At 39.2% G+C, this 20,614-nt stretch overlaps 1 protein-coding gene across 1 annotated transcript; it reads left to right on the top strand.

The window, feature by feature from the left end:
* On the top strand, positions 25–19,785 carry STK17B (serine/threonine kinase 17b). The gene is made up of 8 exons (XM_021400121.1): positions 25–172; positions 2,257–2,412; positions 7,096–7,308; positions 11,837–11,981; positions 12,212–12,338; positions 13,259–13,307; positions 14,728–14,907; positions 16,890–19,785. The coding sequence occupies exons 2-8, from the start codon at positions 2,291–2,293 to the stop codon at positions 17,170–17,172; spliced, it is 1,119 nt and encodes a 372-aa protein (XP_021255796.1). The 5' UTR covers positions 25–172; positions 2,257–2,290; the 3' UTR covers positions 17,173–19,785.

The raw sequence follows: 20,614 nt of genomic DNA, 5'->3' as shown, positions 1-20,614 counted from the left end.
CTCCTCCCCAGAGCGAGGGGGCGGGGAGAGCGGTCGCCGCCGGGGCAGCCACATCTGCCGGGCTGCGCTTTTCAAACGCCGGCTGCGCGGGGTGGCGGTTGGTGGGGGCGCGGGGCGTTTGCGGCGGCCGTTGTGGGAGCGGCGGCGTTCTGTGAGGGCTCTGCGGGGAGAGGTGAGCGCGCCCGCGTTGAGCGGCGGGTTCGGGCTCGGCCGGATCTGGCGGGGCGGCAGGCAGGCGGCGAGCGTCGCGCGTCGCGCTGCTTCCCTTCGGGGCTCACCGGTGCGCGTCTCTGCGCTGCGGAGAGCGCCGGCGGTAGCGCCTGAGGCGCGGGGCCGCCTGTGAGGAGATCGGGCTCGTCCCGCGCCCCGAGGGCCTGACCCGGCCGATCGGCAGGCCTGAGGCGGAGGAGCCCTCCGAGCGGCGGGTGAGCTCTGTCCGGGTGTGCCGCGATGGGTCCGCGCCCCTCCTGCGTTCGGGGGCCGAGCGCCCGCGTCGCCGCGTCTGTGCGTTGGCGTTGCCTCGGGGCTGTGCGCGGGGCGGGCTCGGAGTGCCGGTGTGCGGGCAGCGCGGGCCCGGGCCGGCGGTGCGGCGCTGCTGCTGTCCCCGCGGTGGCTTCCGCGCCCGTGCCGCCTGCCCGGCTCTCTGCCGCTCTCCCGGCGCCCCGCCGCACGGGCTCGGCCCTGCGGGAAACGCACCGATCTGCCGCCCGGCGCGGGCAGCCCACGCAGCTCCCGTCGCTTGGAAGCCTGCGAGCTCGCGTGCAGTCTTCTGTGTGTTCCTCAGGGCTTTTGGTGCGATGTGTTGCACCGGTATCGCTTCTAATTCTGGTAATTAATAATGCAGCCGTAGCTAACTAAATCTGAAAAAAGTTTGTCCGTATTCTCCCGTGGACGTTATGTGCCCAGCTGTGGCTCTCTGCCCGCTGTGTTTTTATGTGTTCTTGATGACTCCAAGCTGAAGGCAGATATGGTTTCTCAGCAGGGAAGCAAAGTTAATCTAGTGTGAGGCAAAAGCTCTTCTTAATCGTGTCCTTAAGAGCAGCGATATAATGAAATGTTGCCGACTACATTAAGCAGTAGCTGACCCTTAATTAGCTCACTTGTCCCTAATGCAAGTGTTTGTGCTGAAGTCCTGCAGCAGCGAGGTAACTGTTGGGCTGCGTTCGGTGCGTGCACCTCAGAGAACAGTCCGGTGATGTAAAACTTGAGACATCCAAATCGGTCTCTGACCCAGTAGGCTGTTCTGCAACTGGGGAGAGAGAAGCCCTGGTTTGTTACAAACAAGGTGATTCACAGGCATGCAGCTTACCCTGTGTTGGGAATCTTTGGTAAGCTTTCAGCTTATCAAATGCTACTTACAAATGTATCTTTGGACTGGATGGTTGTGGGTTTTGTTGTTGTTTTTTTTTTCCTTTACCAGAGCTAAAGCATGAATCATGGTTTATACCCAGAACAGTTCCAGTATGAATTACTGCATTCCAAGAACTGGCTGTTCAAACAAGGTTTGATGGGTGCAGGATTGTATCTGAAACACAGCAAGGTTGGGTGCTCCCCCAGAAGCTTCTGAGAGCACACTGCTGTCATTTGAGAACTGAAAGTGTTTTTAATGGTTGTCAACTGTGTCTGGACTATAGTTTGCCTTGTAAGCTATTTTTTTTTTTTTTAACTATTGCTAACAAAGGTAAGCCTGCCCTTTACCTTTTATCAGTTAAGGCTGCTGATGTCCTTCAGTAACCTTTTTCTGCTTTGCTTTTGCATCACGCCTGAAGAAATGCTTCAGGCCTGTAAATATGAATGCCCAAACTTGTTTTTTTAGCTTTTAAATAGCTGCTTTTTTTTTTTTTCTTAATCAGTAGTAGAATTAGTATGTGTGGTTGTGTTTTCTGAATGTGCCGTTATTCTGGTCTGTTAAGATGACTTACTCATCATTTGGTTCTGAGTGATCAGAACTTGCCAGGAAGAAGATGTCCATTCCTCAGGATTTCTAATGAATGAGTAATCTAGTTAGATTAAGTTAAAACAGCTTAAAAAAAAGTTAGGTATTTTCTGAATTGTTTTTCTTGGCATCAGTTGGTTCTCTTGTTTAGTGTTCCTTTCTGATTGTATATGTAGAGTGATTAAATGTGTGGTATTCTGGTCACATTTAAGCAAACTTCAGGCTGCTCTATTCAGATAGACCTAAGCCCTGATCTGTGTATGTTTCCTTGCACGGTGGTTGTGGAATTGCCCAAACTCACTGTTCGGTTGCTTTAACAGGTGACTGGCAGAAGGGAGAGACCTGTTCCTAACGATGTCCAGGAGAAAGCTGGAGAACAGAAGCCTTTCGGGCTTGTTGGCCATGTCTCTGCAGACACAAATCAGGATGGACAATTTCCACAATTTTTACATGCTTGAGTCCAAAGAGCTGGGAAGGTAAGGCTGCTCCTGTTTATTTTAGTCAGAGGGATTTCTGCTGCAGAAGAATTGTGTGCAGTGATAGACTTGCTTTCTGGCGAACTTTTATGGCTGTGGATGAGGAACGAAGTATGATTCTCCCCACCCGCCTTCCCTGCTCCCTTCTTTTCAGCATCTTACAGCTTCTGTAGGAACGAGGTAAAGGTACAGTGAGACACAGCATGCCAGCCTTAACCATGGCAGAGAGGCTCAGACTGTTCTCGTAGCAATGTAAGTCAAAGATTGTGTCCTTCTTTCCCCTTTCCCTATCTGTTTGCACACTACATTACAGGGATATAAACTCAAGAAGAGATAACCTAGAGTAGTATTGCAAGACAGAGAATGGCGCTTCTGAGCTGCTGAAGCTGGCTGTTTGGTCGAGGGTTGTTTTTTTTGTTGTTGTTAAGTTCAGAAAACAAAGACCTCTTTTTCACTGACCTTTTATGGTTGCATTTCTAACAACCGGGAGTAATTTTGTGGTCTGCTTCCTTTACTCTTGTTTGCATTAGTAAAATGACAAATAAAAGTAATCCAAAAAATTCTTGGTATTTGTGTTAAAGACGTCTGAATTAATGCTTATTTAAAATCACTGGGTTAATTCATACCTTGAAAATATTCAGGGAATTGTGTATAAACCCATGTGAACACAATAGCATAGTCATGCTCCCAAGTTCCTTGAATGGAAGTGGCATGGGTCGTTTTTAACTTGTTAGGTATTCTGGTGCTGAGCAGTGATCCTTCCTACCTCTAGTTTAGACAGGCATAATTTTGTAATCTCGTTCATCTGTATTGTTCTACTAGCAAGTTTGTACCTCATACTCTTCATAAAAGTACACATTGTAGCTCTTAACTTCCCTCTATTTGTGGCACTTTGTCAGTCCTACTTCTGAATGCCAGGATCTATAGAATCAGTTACATGGACTGCCCTCTGGTATTCTTCAAATGCCGGATTTTCAGGTCGTATATACCTGTGATGTGAAGTGATGTCGAAAGCAAACAAAAGCATCTTTTCTGCTTGAATTCCCAGACTCAGTTTTTAATACTTCCTATACATGCAAAAGCAGACATTTGCAAAAAAAAAAAAAAAAAAGTGCCAAAATGCAAAGCATCAGAAGTGGGGAAGTATCTTTTCCAAATACGGTTTTTTAGCTTTTCTGGCCTAACAGTTTGTGTGTATTCACTTGCAATTTTCATCTTCCTTTAAGCTGTTCTTTTGTTCTTTGCTATTTAACCCTCCCAAGTCCCTTTTCGTCCTCCCACGCCCTTATCTTTTAGGCCCTTTGGTGCTGAAAGCACTGACTCGTGAAGCAGGCAGGTTCTGTTTGGTGGGTTATAGTAGTTCTGTCCTCAGCGTGAATGGCTTGGCTTCTTTTTAAGCAGCTGAATTTCTGTGGTTTATAACTTGAGATACGGAAATAACTTGACATTCAGCTGCGCAATATACCACTACAGCATTGCATTTGCTTTGCAGGCAGTAAGGAGGGGGGAAGCACTGCGCTTGCTTTAGTGCAAGATTTCAGATCTAACTTCAGATCTAACTATTTTTTTGTTTCTGGGGAAATTCCACTACTCAAACAGTTCAATGAAGAAAACTTGGCTAGACTTGTTTCTTCCAGCCTGTTCTTTTCTGTTGAGGTGCTATCTCATGAGAGTTTCAGAGTTTTGGTGATGCTTTTTTTATTACTCATTTGGGAGATCACTATTAGCTGTTATTGAAACTCAGCATATCTTGAGACACTGAGTAATATGACAACTTCATAACTTCAACCAGAATGTTAACTTCTGTGCGGTTTCAATAACGTTTTAACTAACAAAAACAATTTTGAACAGTTCTGTGTGTACGTTAACTTGTCTGCAGGTGCTTTTAGAAGTGAAGTTTTATTTTTCCATGTCCTTGCTTACTTAAAAAAAGATTTAGTGTCTTTGTCTTTAATTATCTTTCCTTTAGAAACCTTGTTTATCTACATGATGAGCAAATGCTCCTATACACATTTTAATGAGTTGTTTATGCACCTGTATATCCTGCCTTTAAGCAAATTTGTTCTGTTTACTTGGGCATGACAGGAAAGCTATGAAAGTAGGAGTAAAAGGATGGAAGATGCTGTCAGCTGAAAATGGTTTGAGGTAAAGGACATGGAGTCAGTGATGAAATACCTGAGGTCTGTACAGATTGAAGCAGAGAAGAGAGTCCAGACTGGACAAAGTGATGCTGGAGTGGGCCCAGAGAAGGGCTTCAAAGATGCTCAGAGGGCTGGAGCGCCTCTCCTGTGAAGACAGGCTGAGGGAGCTGGGCTCGTTCAGCTTGGAGAAGGCTTCGGGGAGACCTCACTGCAACCTTCCAGTACTTGGAGGGAGCTTATGAACAGGAGGGGGAGAGATTTCTGACATGGTCTATTAGTGACAGGACAAGAGGGAATGGCTTTAAACTAAAAGAGGAGGAAATTTAGGCTAGATGTTAGGAGGAAATTCTTTACTCAGCAAACAGTGCAAGCTTCCCAGAGAAGCTGTGGATGCCCTATCCTGGAGGCATTCAGAGCTATGCTGGGTGGGGCCTTGGGCAGCCTAAGCTGGTGGGGATCAGCCTGCCCATGGCAGGGGTTGGGACCAGCTGATGTTTGAGGTCCCTTCCAACCCAAGCTGTTCTGTGATTAACAGCCAGAAAATGACATTATACTGAAGAGGGAGTTCTATGGCCAATTCAGTATTTTTTGGGAGGGAAACTTTTTGTGTACTAGAGATATACTAATAGTGTTTACTAGGCTTTTAAAGTATTTATTTATTAAGGTACTGCTTGTTTTTTGGTTTATACACCTTAATAGATGTGTATTGATTTTTCCCTTCGTAGCTTTAAATATTAAATAATTAGCATGCTACAAGTATCATACAAACAAGTGGAAATTCATATATCATAGGCTTCTTCTGGAGATAGCACTGATCCTTCAAAGCTGCTGTACCCAGAGCTGCTGGAAGCGAGATGTTCAGAAACTCTCAGGAAAGGTCTTCCTGTTCTCTTGAAACTCAACCAGTTCCTCTTCCGTAATTTTAGAGAAACTTCTGTGGTTGATGGCATGGTGTGGTGTTAAAATGTGACTGTACGCTGTGGGGATTGTCTTTGAGCTTCAGTATATTAGGAAATTCAGCTCAGTGACTTCAAGCGCTCAGCACTAATAGCTCATTTAACAGCTGGGAAAGCGCATGCCTATTTCAGGCTTACAGAGAGTTGCTAAAATGAGGAGCGTACGCATATCAGGTTCTAAATAACTTGCCTCTTGATTTTTTTCTTTTGTATTTCTTATTTGCCTTTCTGAATTTACTGGATAAGAAATAAAAGACAGAAATCTAATTGATGTTAAAATAAATGATGACAGACACTGTTTTGTTGAATTTATTTCTAAATAGCTGGCAGCAATATGAATAAAAGTCAGCTGTGCATCTTCTGTGATTCAGTTGGATACGCACAAACTGCATCTAACATGGTCATGATCTGTTTTGTTCAGAGCGAAGCGGGTGCCTTTTTGTAAAGCCTAGACTTTAAGGGAGAAAAACATGTAGACACGCGTTTTGTGTCACAGATGTTCCTTTTTGGCACTGTTTTGCTCAGTTTTGCTTTCTTCTGTTTTGTTCTTCGCAACGGAAGAAAGGCTCAGCACACACCACAGCGCCATCTCCCCTGCTGAAGAAGCTAGAATAGGTGAAAAAGAGCAGGCTTTCTAGCTGGTGCTGAGCCTCTCACCTGCTTTGTTCTCATGGAGGAGTGGTGTTTGTTTGAAGCCACAGATGTAGGTGCTTTTCTTTGGAAATGGTTTTGTAGCTGTTTTTAAACAATTTATTTTAGCCCTTCTAGTGTCGGTTGTTTTTTTTCTTTGTTTTAATAGTATTTCTTGTATAATTTGAAAACACTTTGCAAATATGCAGCTAGGCATTTCTGGGAATGCAGAACTGGGGATTATAAAACTAATAGGTTTTTTTTTATATCTTTTTTCAGGAGTTTATAACTTGGCTTTAAAAACTGCATTTTTCCCCTAATTTTTGAAAAGGTCAGCCGGGTGTTCTAACTACAGTATGTGGTTTTCTTTTAAAAACAGATCTTTGCCAAAAGACATTTTTCTTTCCATACCTAAACAGTTGGCCAGGAAATAAAGCAGCTAACTTTGTCTAACTGTAATTGGAAAAGAGAATGCTAAGTAGTGGGTGTTTTTCTGATTAGACATTTCTAAGCTTAGTGCATTAATATGAATTTTTAGCAGTACTGCATGATTTGTGAGTGGAAGGATTTTTTTATGACTAAAGTTTTCTGCCTGGAAGAACTTTGCCCCAACCCTAGTGCGGAGTTATGCTTTCTTTTCCTCTACATTCTTTCTGCTTTTCATCGTTGTTTTGTTCTACTGTATCCTATAGGCGCTGCTGGTAGGTCCTGCTACTGTGTCTTGCGTGTGCTATTCTGTGTTTGTGTGTGTGTACTTTGGGTTTTGTTTGCTTTTTCAACAATGTTGCCAACCTGAACAAAGCCCTGAGCAGCCTGACCTGACCTCCTTGCTGCTCCTGTAGGGAGGTGGCAAACTCCAAAAATAATGGGAGAGTGTCAAGCCTTTTTAGTTCAAATGACAATTTAATTACTTTTTCTATTTTAACTCCTAATGTATTTTTCCTTTTATTTCACAGAGGAAGATGTGGTGTGGTTAGAAAATGTATAGCTAAATCCACAGGCCAAGAATATGCAGCTAAATTTTTAAAGAAAAGACGAAGAGGTCAAGACTGCAAAGCGGAGATTCTTCATGAAATTGCTGTGCTTGAATTAATGAAATCTAATCCTCGCATAGTTAATCTTCATGAAGTCTATGAAACAGCAAATGAAATCATCTTAGTGTTGGAATAGTAAGTATGCCTTCGTCATGTGTCTCACGCTGGTACTTAAAAAACCTGTCAATATATTTGCTTTTTGCTTGAGTTGTCTGAACACCTGTAAGAGTGGCAACACTACACTGTATACATTATGCTAATATTTCATTATGATTTTTTAATTTTCTAATATTTATTAAAGTCTTGGGGCCTTTTTGATATGATTTATTCTCATGTAAAGTCAGGAGTTGGATCCGTTGCTGTGGCTTCACTCTTTATTTTTGGACATGTGTTTTGTGAAATTCATAGCTAATGAGCTGTGTCAGACTATGGAATAGAAACATGCAAGAAAATACACCAAAGCCTATATTAGTTATTTACTCAAAACTTTAAATATCCACTAATAAAAATTTTTTTATAGATTGCTGTTTAAAATTTAAAAAATCAACCTTTTTTCTCATCACTGCATAACTCATTTCCATAGATGCTTTCACTCATTTCAAACTGGAATTTTTTTGTGTCTTTAGATACCAAAATACCATCTCAGTCAGGAGTCTGTTTAATTTGAGCAGGTCATTCCATTCAGCACCAACTTTTGTTTGATGTTCTGGTGAAATGAACCTAATATAAAGCCTGATCACAAATTCTGGGGTGTGATATTTAGTTCTTTTTCTAAAAGAATCTCTTTTATCAAGCTGAGCAGAGAGAATGTTCTTGAATCCCATCAAAGGAAGATAGCGCCTTGAAGCGTCTCAAATCATACCAAAAAAGGACTGTCTGAAACCAAGTACTGATTTCAGAGAAGCTGAGCGTGTTCACGCTCTGTGCTTCACTGACTGCGTGAAATATCTTGGTGACTGAAAACGGCAGTTCACTTGTGGATTCTGAGCTTCTATGGTGTTCTTTCTTGTTGTAAAACTACTTAACTTCTGTAGCTGTTTCCTCCAAAACTCATGTATCTTTTCAGGTGCCCTTGTGGCTACTCACAAGCTCTGAAAACAAGTCTTCTAGTATGGGAATTAGTTTGAGTTGTTCATCATATTGGCTGTATGTTTAAATGTTTGAAATGTAAGAAACAAAAATGCAGTTGGTGAAATGAACTCAGCAAGGCTTTTTCTAAATAGGATTTAAGTTTTGCATACAAAATATTTGAAGCAATGATGATCTGCACGTGTTGTGATAAATTCCTTTTAATGTGGCTAAACTGTCCTCCAAAAGAGAAGGAAAAAAGGGAAGGAAAAAAAGAACTTTTTTTTCCCCTTAGAACTAAATGATCCCCAATGCCTTAGTGAGGACTAAAACAACAATGTAGAAGACAGTCCAGATAACAAGTATTGAACTTCATATTAAGAACCAGTTAAGAAGAACATTAAGAAAAAGCTGTACTTATGTTTTTTTTTTTGTCACCTCTACTTCAGCTCTGCTAATTCTGCCTTGCTTATTATAGAGTTCTGTAATGAAGCAACTTCTTTGTACTACGCTGCTGTTAGTCCTAATGATCTGCTTTGTAGTAGTGTTTGGAAGTAAATGTTCTTAGTGCTGCTGGGATAAGTGGAGGGCTGGTCACACTTCTAAATTGTCTTTCTGTAGCAGAATATACAGATATATATATATATATATATTTCCCATTATTGTCAGAACTCTCAAGTTGTACTTTCAAAGAATTGCAAGAATTGAGTCTCTTGCTCATAAAATAGTTAAGTGTTTCCCATTTCATTGTATTTTTCCTGCTACGTGTAGTCCTTGCCATTGTTGTATCGTGTTAATGGTGTTCTTTGGAAGATGCAAGAATCAGTTTGTGTAAATAAGGCCATATCTGTAGAGGGAATAAAATTTCTTCTAAAGACTTGAATATTAGTTCAAAGGCTCCATAACAGAGGTTGTTACTCCTCTGTTCTGAGGATTGAAGGTAAATGGAGGAATTCAGCTGCTGGGAGAAATCTGGCAGCTGTTCTAATTTATCGTGGTACCGAGCAACTGAACAAATTTTCAAATCCATCCTAGTTCATTGAGGAACAAAGAGAAGCCCTGTAGAATCAGATCAGTGGCCTACTCCCCTGCCATTTCCAGCAATGGCTGTAGCACACGCTCTCTAGGAGGAGCTGAGGCACAAGTGAGCATGTGTGCTTCTTGCAGTCTGTTTTCCTTGTACAGTCCCAGCAACCGCAAGTGTTGTATTGAGGATACATCACTGCCTGTTCCTTTCAGTATGTGTTTATGGACATAGAGTCTGTGAACCTGTTTTATCCTTTTTTTTTTTTTTTTTTTTAAAAAACACAATGATACTGTCAGCTTCTGTGGTAATAGAATCATAGGGGTTGGAAGGGAGCTCTCCATATCACTGAGTCCATCCCCCTGCTAAAGCAAGTTTTCTGCAGTAGGTTATGCAGGACGGCATTAGGCAGGTCTTGAATATCTCCAGAGAAGGTGACTCCACAACCTCCCTGGGCTGCCTGTTTTGTTACCTGTTGTGTGAGGAAATACTACTTTTTTTGTCTATTCAGTCAGCTCGTTTCATCAGGTGCCTCCTCGTTGTCATACTGTGGGATTTGATAAACAGTTCCTATTTATCTGTACACTGACCCTGATTGTTTTGTCAGCACCATTCATAGGCTTTTCCATAACCCTCTACCCAAACTTGAGGAGTCAGTGTTTCTTCAGATTCTCCTTGTAAAACAACTGTCTGCCCTTTTGTTTGCCCTGCTCTGTATCTTCAGTAATCTTGTTATATACTGCTTGAAGATACAGAGACCAGAACTGCGTGGTAAGGTTTTATACGGAGCATCATGTTGCTGCTTTGCATTGTTTTAAGCAGCCTTCCTGATGGTACCGAATGTATGCTGACTTTTTGGCTTGCTGCTGTGTATTGGTCCAGTAATTTCAAAGAACTGTCAGTTGAGATTTCCTGAGCTATACCTCTAAATTCAAGGTTTGGTGTTATGTGGGATTGCATTAGGTTATTTTTCTGAAGATACCTTATTTGCATATGCTACCGCTCGCTCATCTGGTGCTCTTTTACTTGGTTTCTCACTTGAACTTATTTAATGACTTCCTTGAACTGGGGAGCCAAAAACAGGAGGCTGCGTTCTACAGTGCTGAGCAGAGTTATTTACCTCAACCTCCTTGCTGTTATTGCAGCCCAAGGTGCTCTTAGCCTTCTTTGCTGCATTCAACTCGCTGTCTGCGAGTGCCCCAAACAGTGAAGCTGTTCAGCTCTTCACGTGTCTGGTTCACCCTTTCAGATAATAAAAATGTTGTAACTTGGGTACAGGAATACTGCGGGAGAGTGCTGAAAGCTTTCCTAATCTTGAAGTCTTCCTTTCACCTCAGTTTTGTCACAAATGCAGTTAGGTAAGGCATTACTGACACCTCACATAGCTTCAGCAGGTTACTAACGGTTAGTCCAGGTTGTCCATTATCCTTCCCTTTTTATAGACTATTACATTACTAAAGGTGGAACTCATACTTACCAATCTGTTTCTGACATAGCTCTTTCATCTTGAGATGGGAGCTTCAGGCAGTTAGAGCAGGCTGAGTAATGATTTCAAACGCAGCTGACACTGTGGCAACATGTAGAGTGTAACTAAGAAACCGCATGCAAGATGATTACACAAGGTTATTTCCATGCTTCCTTTATGCTTTGCTAAAGGTAGGGTTCTGTAAGTAAACAACAGCCTTTTTTGAGGAAGACATACTGAGATGCTTTTTTTTTTTTCTTAAATAAGTAAATAAATTAAAAAATCTAGTCAATGTCATCTCTGTTGGAAGTGGTAGATGTCAAACTGACTAAGAGCTAAGTCCCTGTATTTCAGAGTATTCTGTGTCTACAAGAGTTGAAGACTTTGTTCACTGACTGACCAGGCAACTGTATTTCATCATGGTCAATGTGCTAGATCTTATTTCTTGTACCTCCCAGACAGAAAGGACTGATATCTAGTCTTCCATCTGAATGGTAAGGTCTGTGGTAGCGAGTATGCAGTTTCCTCTTGCTCCAGAGATGTTTCCCTCCAACTCAGTTTGTTCACTGCGTTATAGTTGGTGCATGTAGTGGAAGTTTTAGTCCCCAAATCAGAGAATAGGAACGTTGTTTCATTTTCTTGCTTCAAATCATTTATGGAATTAATTGAAGAAATTTCAGGTGTAACTTGTGAAGGTGTTTTCTATTAGTAACTGACGATAGATCTGATCATCCTCAAGCATCTTCAGGTCTGCTTTCAAAGTAGCAAGTTTGAGTTTTTGAAAGACTTAGGAGCACTTCAGCCACAAAATTCTATTTCACCATCTGAACTGCTGTAGTTAGATATGAAGGAAGAAAAAGCATCATCAGATATTTTTTCCTTTTTTTTTTTTTTTTTTTGAGTTTACATGACATGTGTTGGGATGAGTGCGTTCAAAAAGAGGGGGGGAAAAAAGCCTTATTTTCTCAGCTTCTGGGATGAATATTTAGTAAATAGCTACTGATAAAAAATATACATTAAATTATATAGATACTATATGTAAAATTTTTCTCACTTAAGCTTGAGCTTTCAAGTTTAATGCATCGGTATTCCTGAATTTATTTCAGTGCTGCTGGAGGAGAAATCTTTAACTTGTGTGTCCCAGATCTGGATGACAGAATTGGTGAAAGTGATATTATAAGGCTTATAAGGCAAATACTTGAAGGACTTTGTTGCTTGCATGAAAAAAATATTGTTCATCTGGATTTAAAGGTGAGGCTGCATCAGACTTTTTCTTAATACTTTGTCTTCAACTTAATATTTTGATATCAAAATAATTGGTTAAATACGTAGCAAAGATGAGAAAACGCAGTGTACTAGAGATAAAATAACTGCTTAAAAATAAAATTCAGTAATGTAAATAAAAATTAACAATGTAAACTGAAATGTTATTTTTTTGAAGTTGGTATTCTGTGAGCTGAGAATTTTTTTTTCTGTTCTAGCCTCAAAATATTTTGCTGAGCAGCATCAATCCTCTTGGTGATGTGAAAATTGTAGATTTTGGCATGTCTCGGAAGATTGAGAATAGTAGTGAACTGCGGCAAATCATGGGAACGACAGAATATCTCGGTATAGAAGAGTTGCATCATGATTTCTGATGCAAGAAATAACAGTTGATGAAATATGCTGATTGACTTTTCATTCATTACTGGAGAACAAAGCAGCACAAAGCAGCGTGATGTTCTGAGCAGTTCTTTCTTTAGAGAAGTTAACTTATTTGCATGCAAAAAACCCCAAACTATATCAATAAGCACACCTTATTTCATGCCATAGTGTTCTGCTGTAGACTACAACTGAATAGTTGTACAGGTTCAATTAACAAGATCTTTTGACAGTTCTTGTGATTAGAGTTTTAATACAACAGCACACACACAATCATGCGAATTAGAAGTGCTGTTTAGTATGATTTAAGATCAAAACGCTCTTGGGGAAGTGAAAAACTGCCTCTAACACTTAGCCTGCTAAGGGGCAGGTTTCCTTTTAAAAACAAAAAAATAGAATTGCCTACAGCTGTTTTTTAATAGCAGATGAATCTGTGGTGAGTAGCATGGTATCTAACCTATGCTGAAAGCTGCTGGCCATTAAACTGGCATGGTCACCTGGCTTTGCAGTGTTAACATACTGAAGACTTTATGCATTCCCTGTGAAATGCTGTGTACTTGAAATTCTCTTAAGAAAGTCTTGCAGGTGCGTGCATCTGATGTGGGAATATCTTGGGACTTGGATAGAGTAGGTCTTAAGCCATATAATACCATTTCAGTCTGAACCACTTAAATTTCAGTATTTAATCAAAGTGGAATAATGTTTTTCATCCTCTGAAAAAGAAAAAAACCTGATTACTCAAACATCACGCTTGCTTACTCTCTTAATAATGGTTAGCAAAAGTTGACAGAAAAGTTGATAGGAATGTAGTGTATGATGCAAGGTTATTTGAACAATATGCCTATTAAAATGTCATCTTTTTTTTTTCCCCTTATCTCTTTCTATAGCTCCAGAAATCTTAAACTATGACCCTATTACCACAGCCACGGATATGTGGTAGGTTGTGTGTGTTAATTTGTTTTACTGAGATAGATGTGACCAGTTAACAATCTGCATGCCAGATCCAGACTCTGATGCAGCTTTATCTGGTTTCCAAGAATACTGTTCTGTGGATGGGATGAACAGTAGAGGGGGAGCTGAGAGAAGGAGTGCTCAGATACAAACGAGTTCACACAAATTTCTGTCTATGGCTCTGTTGCACACCTGCTGTGGAGTGAAGTGGCTTCTGAACACACAGTGTTCTTCTGTTCTAAGGAAATAGTGGCAATTATCTGATAGCATACTTGAGGTATTAGTTACCTGAAACATGTTATCCCAGACTATTAACTGCTCTGGGACAGTCCTCCCTCATCATTTTTGTATCATTAAATAATCTTATTATGGGAACGTTAAGAAGTAAGTTAACATAACACTTATCTTTAGACCAACATAAATTTATATACAATGTCATAAAAATGAGACAAAAAACCTAATTTTCCTAAGTATAGATTTGTGGCCTATTAATGAACTATGTAAGTGTAAGGGCTAGCTTTCTGAGATACTTCCTTAAAAGCATAACGTGTTAATATGGTCTTAATGAATATTTAAATAATGCAAATTCAGTTATAATTATAACGATATAATTACTTCTTTCAAATTCTCAACTTATAATAGTAATTAAATCTGTTCATGACTTTTTTTTCACTACTTAATTTGCCTGCTCTTGTGGGAAGACAAACTGCTGGCCCTCTGCTGAGAATCTTGAACGTGGCAGCTGCATACTTCCACACTGTAATGAGTACTATCAGATCACAAAACAATTTTTTCATGCTTCAAAGATACATCTAAGGTTTAGAATAAATGAGATTGTATGGTACTCGCATTCATGTTCTTAGGGAAAAACATCTCAGCAAGAGGATACTGTAACACAAGTCAGATCCCAATTGCTTGTGTAGAAAGGTGGACTGCATCTCAGACTTTAATACTTCCAGAATTTTTGTGAAATAATGGCTGTTTTTTATTTACGTGCAAATTAGAACTTTTTTTGGAGTTCTTTCTTTCAGAACTGCCACATCTCCAAGAACGGACTGTGTAAAAGTTACATATTTCCTTTTTGTAACAGTCTCAATGGCAGGAAAAGAAAGGCTTATTGAAAGTAAGCAACAAAAAAATGATCACTTCATGGGGATATAGATTAATTTCCTTGTCTGTGTACATGCATCCATGCTTGTGTACATGCATCCATGCTTGTGTACATGCATCCATGCTTGTGTACATGCATCCATGCTTGTGTACATGCATCCATGCTTGTGTACATGCATCTATGCTCTCATAGAATTTGTTTTAGTTCTTTGAGTGTGGCATACATCAAGATGTTTGATCTACAGTAAACAAGTATGGGAAGATACATTGCTTTTACATTGTGTTCTTGCTTCAGGAACATAGGTGTAATATCATACATGCTGCTGACCCAAGAATCTCCATTTGTGGGAGCTGATAATCAAGAAACTTTCCTTAATATATCTCAAGTGAATGTGGATTATTCAGAAGAAACGTTTTCATCAGTTTCACAGCCTGCCAAAGACTTCATTCAAAAACTTCTCATAAAAAATCCTGAGTAAGTAATATGCTCTTCAGGCAATAATCTTTTATGTCTGCGAGCACATGGAAGATATGAATGTTAACCTGGGTGATTAACATTATTGGTGTGATCAGTTCATATTTCACAATGCTCTGGTCTTATCGGCTGGATATATAAGTGTAGGTTTCTGCTTTTCTGTAATGTAGGTAAAGGATCCTTAGTTCACTGTCTGACTGTTATTGTAGTCAGGCTCAGTCTTTTAGTTTGCTCACTTTCAAATTTTGACTTTATATATTTCATTCAGTGGACTGACTATTCACAAATGTTATGAAACGTATTCTGGAAAGCTCAGGCTTTTGTCTACAACCTAACATTTTATTACACAGTTTAGAAAGACAAAATGTAATCCTTCTGATGTGCGCTTGGATGTTTACTGACATCTTTAATGAAGCTTTTAACTTCAATATATTTTATATCAAAACCTGGTGGTCTTATGACTGTATGTGTCTTCTTCAGGAATACATATATACATGTATACGTATAGTGTTTTACCATGTTCAGTTGTTTAAAAAAAAAAAAAAGGTTCTCAATCAAAAGCACAAACTTCTTGCTTCTAATGCATGTTTCCATAACTTAGCATTCTTTGGGAGTTTGGATACCGATCAAGGCCTTTCAAAGTAGCTGAACTCTGAGAAAATGGTCTTTGAGAGGGAAAATGATAGGCATTAACTGTTTCTGTGGTTGCGATATGGTGTTAAATGGGGACTTGTTTTTATCTGTTGCACTAGCAAATGCACACAAAAAAGTAAAAGGTATGTATGCTGGAGAATAATGTTTAATCAAGTCACTAGTTGTGTTCCTCTAAGTTTTGTGAAGTATTATTTTTTATATTGCTATGTATTGCAATATTTTCTATCTTCAGAAAGCCTGCAAGCAAGCAGGAGTTGAACAGTCTGGTTGAGAAAATGGTTCCTTGATATTAAAGGGTGATGATAGTAGATGATATCCATGAACTTTCTATCTTAAGTAAGGGTTCCGTGTAAACATATGTAGACAGAATTGTGGATGAACAATCCTTTCTATTTAGCTGTCTCATGTAGAGGGTTTGTCAATAGCTGGAACAACAACTCACAGAAACCCTATTATGAAGGAAGCAATTATGAAGAGCCTGCTTTGGTAAATGTTAATGTGGGCCTGCAGAATGTTTGGCTTTCTACCACAGTTAGTACTCTCCTTTCTCTCTTCTGGGCATCTCAGTCTTCATTATACGCTCAGTAATTCTTTTCCAGTTCTGATTCTTGGTGCATATTTCCTCTTGAATATTAAGAGGGAAAAATCTGTCCTCAGATTGTCACTCCGTAATAAGACTTCTCTGAGTTTAAAAAAAAAAAAGAAATTCCGATATTGTAGAACTTAACAATGGAAAACATGATGTAGGCTGAGGTAGCAATATACTGGATTACCCAAAGGAATCACTTCTTAAATCTGAGGTCTGTTGGGAAGTAAATACATTTTGGAAGAATTTGTACCAGTCTATGATGAATTGCATCAGTAAAACATTGCAAAATGTCTGATAGAATTGATGACAACATGTCCTTTGGATTTCTTGAAAACCTCATGCCTGAATATTCATTAGCCTATTTATAACAGTCTGTATGAAACGTGGAACTTCAAAGGCATAAACACAAGCATATATACAAAAATAATGCTGAAAACATTCCAAGGGACTGAATGCTGGCTGTTCCTTATTCTGATAAAAAGCTTATCAGTTTGGACATCCAGCAGGGGAAATTATCAACTGAAATCTAGATGCATGTTGCCAACACTTAATCCTGAACCGTAGTAGGTTTTAATGCACTTTTTAGCAGCAGCAGTGGGGGTGGGAAAAACAGCACAATGAATTCTGTAGTGTCAATTCTCATGTATGCTGAGAAGTTCTAAGATATATTTTAATTATAGTTTTGGTATTTCTGACATTAACATAAGCAACTAACAGTTTCTTTCTTTCTCTTTCAAAGGGAAAGACCCACAGCAGAAGCCTGTCTCTCTCATTTCTGGTTGCGGCAAGGGGATTTCATACTCTTGTGCAGCCCTGAAGAATCTTGCTGCCCATCTCTGATGCCAGGACATGCAACAAAATGCTCAGAAGAGTGGAACGTGAAATCCAGTTGTAATGGTACTTGCAGTGACAAGGAAGACAAAGAAAACATTCCAGAGGACAGTAGTACAGTCTCCAAACGCTTCCGGTTTGATGACTCATTGCAGTATCCCCAAGACTTCATGACAGACTTTGTATGTTAATGCGCAACATAGACTTTTACAGAAATGGATTTAGTGTAATCTATTCCAGCGGTGAATGCAAGATTGGCTTGCCGATTTGTGCAGTGTTGCTATACTGAAAATGCACTTTGATTCTTTATTCTGGTGTTTCCTTTTCTATCCATTGCTGGCAATGGATTTAACTCCTGAGAAATTGGAGTTGTAGCACCAGTAAAACGAATTATTTTTTTAAGAAGGTATAATTATTTTTGCACTTTTTAAGTTTTAATCCAAAAATGATGCCAAATTAAGCCTGAACGTGAGTTTAAATAAACTCATTTTCCTGAGTTTTTGCCTAACTTTGAGCCTTGCTGAACAGTGGTTGAATAGCATGTACATTTTTATGACTAGCCTGTAGGAGCTGATCTAAGCAGGGAAACTGAATCTAACTGTCTTAGTGGGCTTCTCTGTGACCATTCTCATAGATTTAAAAGACAGCTAAAAGCAGCGTTCTGGGAATATGACTGATTTGCTGGGGCCATCTGGAAAACTGCTTTTTCTCTGGTATCATTAGTAGTTAAGGAAATGTTTCTGTCTTACAGATCTGGTCCACCTAGCGACTGCAATGCATATTCAGTGTGGCATTTTTCCTGTGTTTCCTGTGGATGTGTGTAATGCTTGAACAGAAAACGGGTAGATTGTCAGTCCTTGTGTTAGTGGTCCTTTGCTAGGATAAGTTTCCCATTCTGTTGTGATTATTTGATACATGTTAGTTTGCTTTCATAAAATATCTGAAGTAGTACTGTCTACATGTGTTGATCTATTCCTTATCTTAAAACCAAAAAATAAACCCGAAGCAATGAAATGCCCTTTTTAAGTTCAAATTAATAACTGAATAAACTGAAAATAACTTTTTTTTTGCCAGTAAAGCTGCAGTTAAAAGCTTTTCATTATGCCTTTTTAATGTAGAAGTGCAGTGGATTTTTCTGTCAAGTGCTGTTATTCACATAATTTAGCTTCATGCCTGCCTTGAGAAATGGACTGCAGTGTGTTACTATTTAAAGGCAAACTACCCAATAGTTACTTTAAGCCTTTTTATTTGCTTTGGTTAGTGGGTTTGTTATGTGTTCAAGTTATATCCCTTTCAATTTCTGTTTCTAGGCTCTGCGAAATAACACATAAGTCAAACTTCAGCTTAGAGCAAATACCAATCATGTCTCAACAGCCTGAAACTAACAGTTTACCACTGAAAAACTGACAAGATAAGATCCTAATCATAACACTGAGGCTAAAACTCTGTTTGTGTAGAGGATCTATTAAAATTTTAATAAATATTTTGAAAGTAAATGGCAAAAGTAGTTCTAAGCTCTGAGGATTAGAAAATCCCAGATTTATTCTTTCTTAATTTGGTTTATTTTATATACTAAAATATCACAATATCTTTTTCAAGTGCGGCTGCAGATCTAACAATAGTTAAGCAGATGGAGGTTTTGGAACATTGTGTGACTGAGAAGTGAATGGTAATAATTGGTAAACGGTTGTATTTTAGCTTTCTTCACAAAAGGAAGGAACAACTTTGTTATTTTTACAAATAGATTTTAGTGCAAGCTTTCGCTATAAAGCATAGGGGAGATTCAGGACTTTTGTCTTTCATTTTGGGTGATGTTCTGTGGAAAGTCAACTGCGGTGTCTTCGGCTTGTTTGGCAGAAGTAAAAAAATTTCCAAGACTTGAGATAAATGAAATGAAATAATAGCATGGATGAAGCTCAGATGCCTAAGTATGAACAAACTGCACTGATTTTCCTCTGTGTTCTTATGCAGTTTTTATGGTGGTAATGATAATATATATACATTTACAATTATTAAATGACTTCGCTGGAGGTAGTTGTTGGATTGCGTCCAGGCACCCTATACCTTTTACTTTTCAAAGTCCTTGGCCTTTCCCAGTTAGAGAATTATTTCTTTTTCCTCACTAGCATGGAGTCTAAATTTGAACTGGGCAAATTAAAAATACAAACTATTTTACTATGCAGTTAACATTCACTCAAGATAAAGAGGAAAACGTCAAAATTGTAATGGTCAAAGGTAAAAAAATGTTTTCTAAAATTGTTACACTCTTAAATTCTCCAAAATTATCACTGACCTGAAATTGTAACTGGGGAGCTTGTGGAAGTCTTTCTACTAGTTTTCTATTTTTAGTGTTTGAAAAATAAAGCTGAAGGTATATGCTATAGCACTTTATGAAGAAGTTATCGTTCCTTAAGTTCTTAAATCAAGTTATCTGATGTTTACATTTCTTACTACTTTTAGAGTTAACTTATCTTTAAGTTAATGAAAATTTGTCTTATTCAAGGAACTTAAGTTTTGAAGTTTGTACTTCATGTAATTTCAAAATATACGTTGAATCAAATTTTGTTTGGATCAGTGCATTGAGTTTATTTTAAAAATATTACTATGCACACACAGCTTTGGTTGAAGGTAAATACATGCATTGTAGACAATTTTTAGCCCATCTTGCTTCCTGCCATATTACTGGAGAGATAATCCAGTGAGTGATGCGTAACATTTTAAGATGACTGAAGACATATTTCTATGCAGTTCATGACTGTTTTATATTAAAAAAAAATGGTAATAAACTTCTCCTTTTTACAAAATTGTGTTTTCGTTTTTTTACAGCCTTGCAGAACTGTGTTTGAAAGGGACCTCAGGAGGTCATCTGGTCCAGCCTTCTCAAGCAGGGCCACCTAGAGCTGGTTTCCCAGACCATGTCTGCTTGGTTTTCTATCTCCAGAAAGGGAGGGAATGATCACCTCTCTTGACCTGCTGGCAAGACTTCAGCTAATGCAGCTCAGGATACCATTACCTTCTTTGCAGCAAGGGAACCTCTCCTTTTTTCGTGCAAAGGTGTTTTCCAAGCTGGGTGGGCCCTGATGTTGAGGATACTGGTTCCTCGGGCTGTCTGTCCCTGGATACAGGGCTTTGCACTTGTTAAATTTCACGAGGTTTCTATCAGCCTATTTCTCCAGGCTCTTGAGGTCCCCGTGGATAGCAATGCAACCCCATCTGTCACTCCTCCCAGTTTTGTGTCATCTGCCAACTTGCTGAGGGTGCATCCTACCCCATCATCCAGATAATTAATGAAGATGGTAATTGATATATTCTAATGGCTTTTGCAGAATGACCATGTAAACTTAAATAGAATGTTTATTACACAAATATTAGCCTCCTAGGGCACTAACTGGACATCTGTTTAATTTTCAAGTAGAAGGCTAAACTGGAAATATAAGCCTTTAGGAAACTTGTTAAATTCAAAAGAAGTGGCAACTTGTTGTGACATGGATACTCTATTTCCTACAAAGGCACATTTCACTGAAATGAAAGCACCCTCGTTGTTAGAAAAGCACAAATGGGCTTTCGTTTTGGTGAAAGAAATAGTGTATTCATTAGTTCAGTGTTGCTTACAGCATTAAGTTTAGAAATAAT

The sequence above is a fragment of the Numida meleagris genome, chromosome 5, assembly GCF_002078875.1.
Source record: "Numida meleagris isolate 19003 breed g44 Domestic line chromosome 5, NumMel1.0, whole genome shotgun sequence".
In the NCBI taxonomy this organism is placed as follows: domain Eukaryota; kingdom Metazoa; phylum Chordata; class Aves; order Galliformes; family Numididae; genus Numida; species Numida meleagris.
This window is presented reverse-complemented; position numbering and strand designations above follow the sequence as displayed.

Excerpts from the sequence above, each read along its gene's own strand:
- STK17B (XM_021400121.1), top strand. The coding sequence starts at position 2,291 with ATGTCCAGGAGAAAGCTGGAGAACAGAAGCCTTTCGGGCTTGTTGGCC. Across the intron at positions 2,413-7,095 it reads GAGTCCAAAGAGCTGGGAAG|AGGAAGATGTGGTGTGGTTA; the intron begins GTAAGGCTGCTC and ends TTTATTTCACAG. Across the intron at positions 14,908-16,889 it reads CTTCTCATAAAAAATCCTGA|GGAAAGACCCACAGCAGAAG; the intron begins GTAAGTAATATG and ends TCTCTTTCAAAG.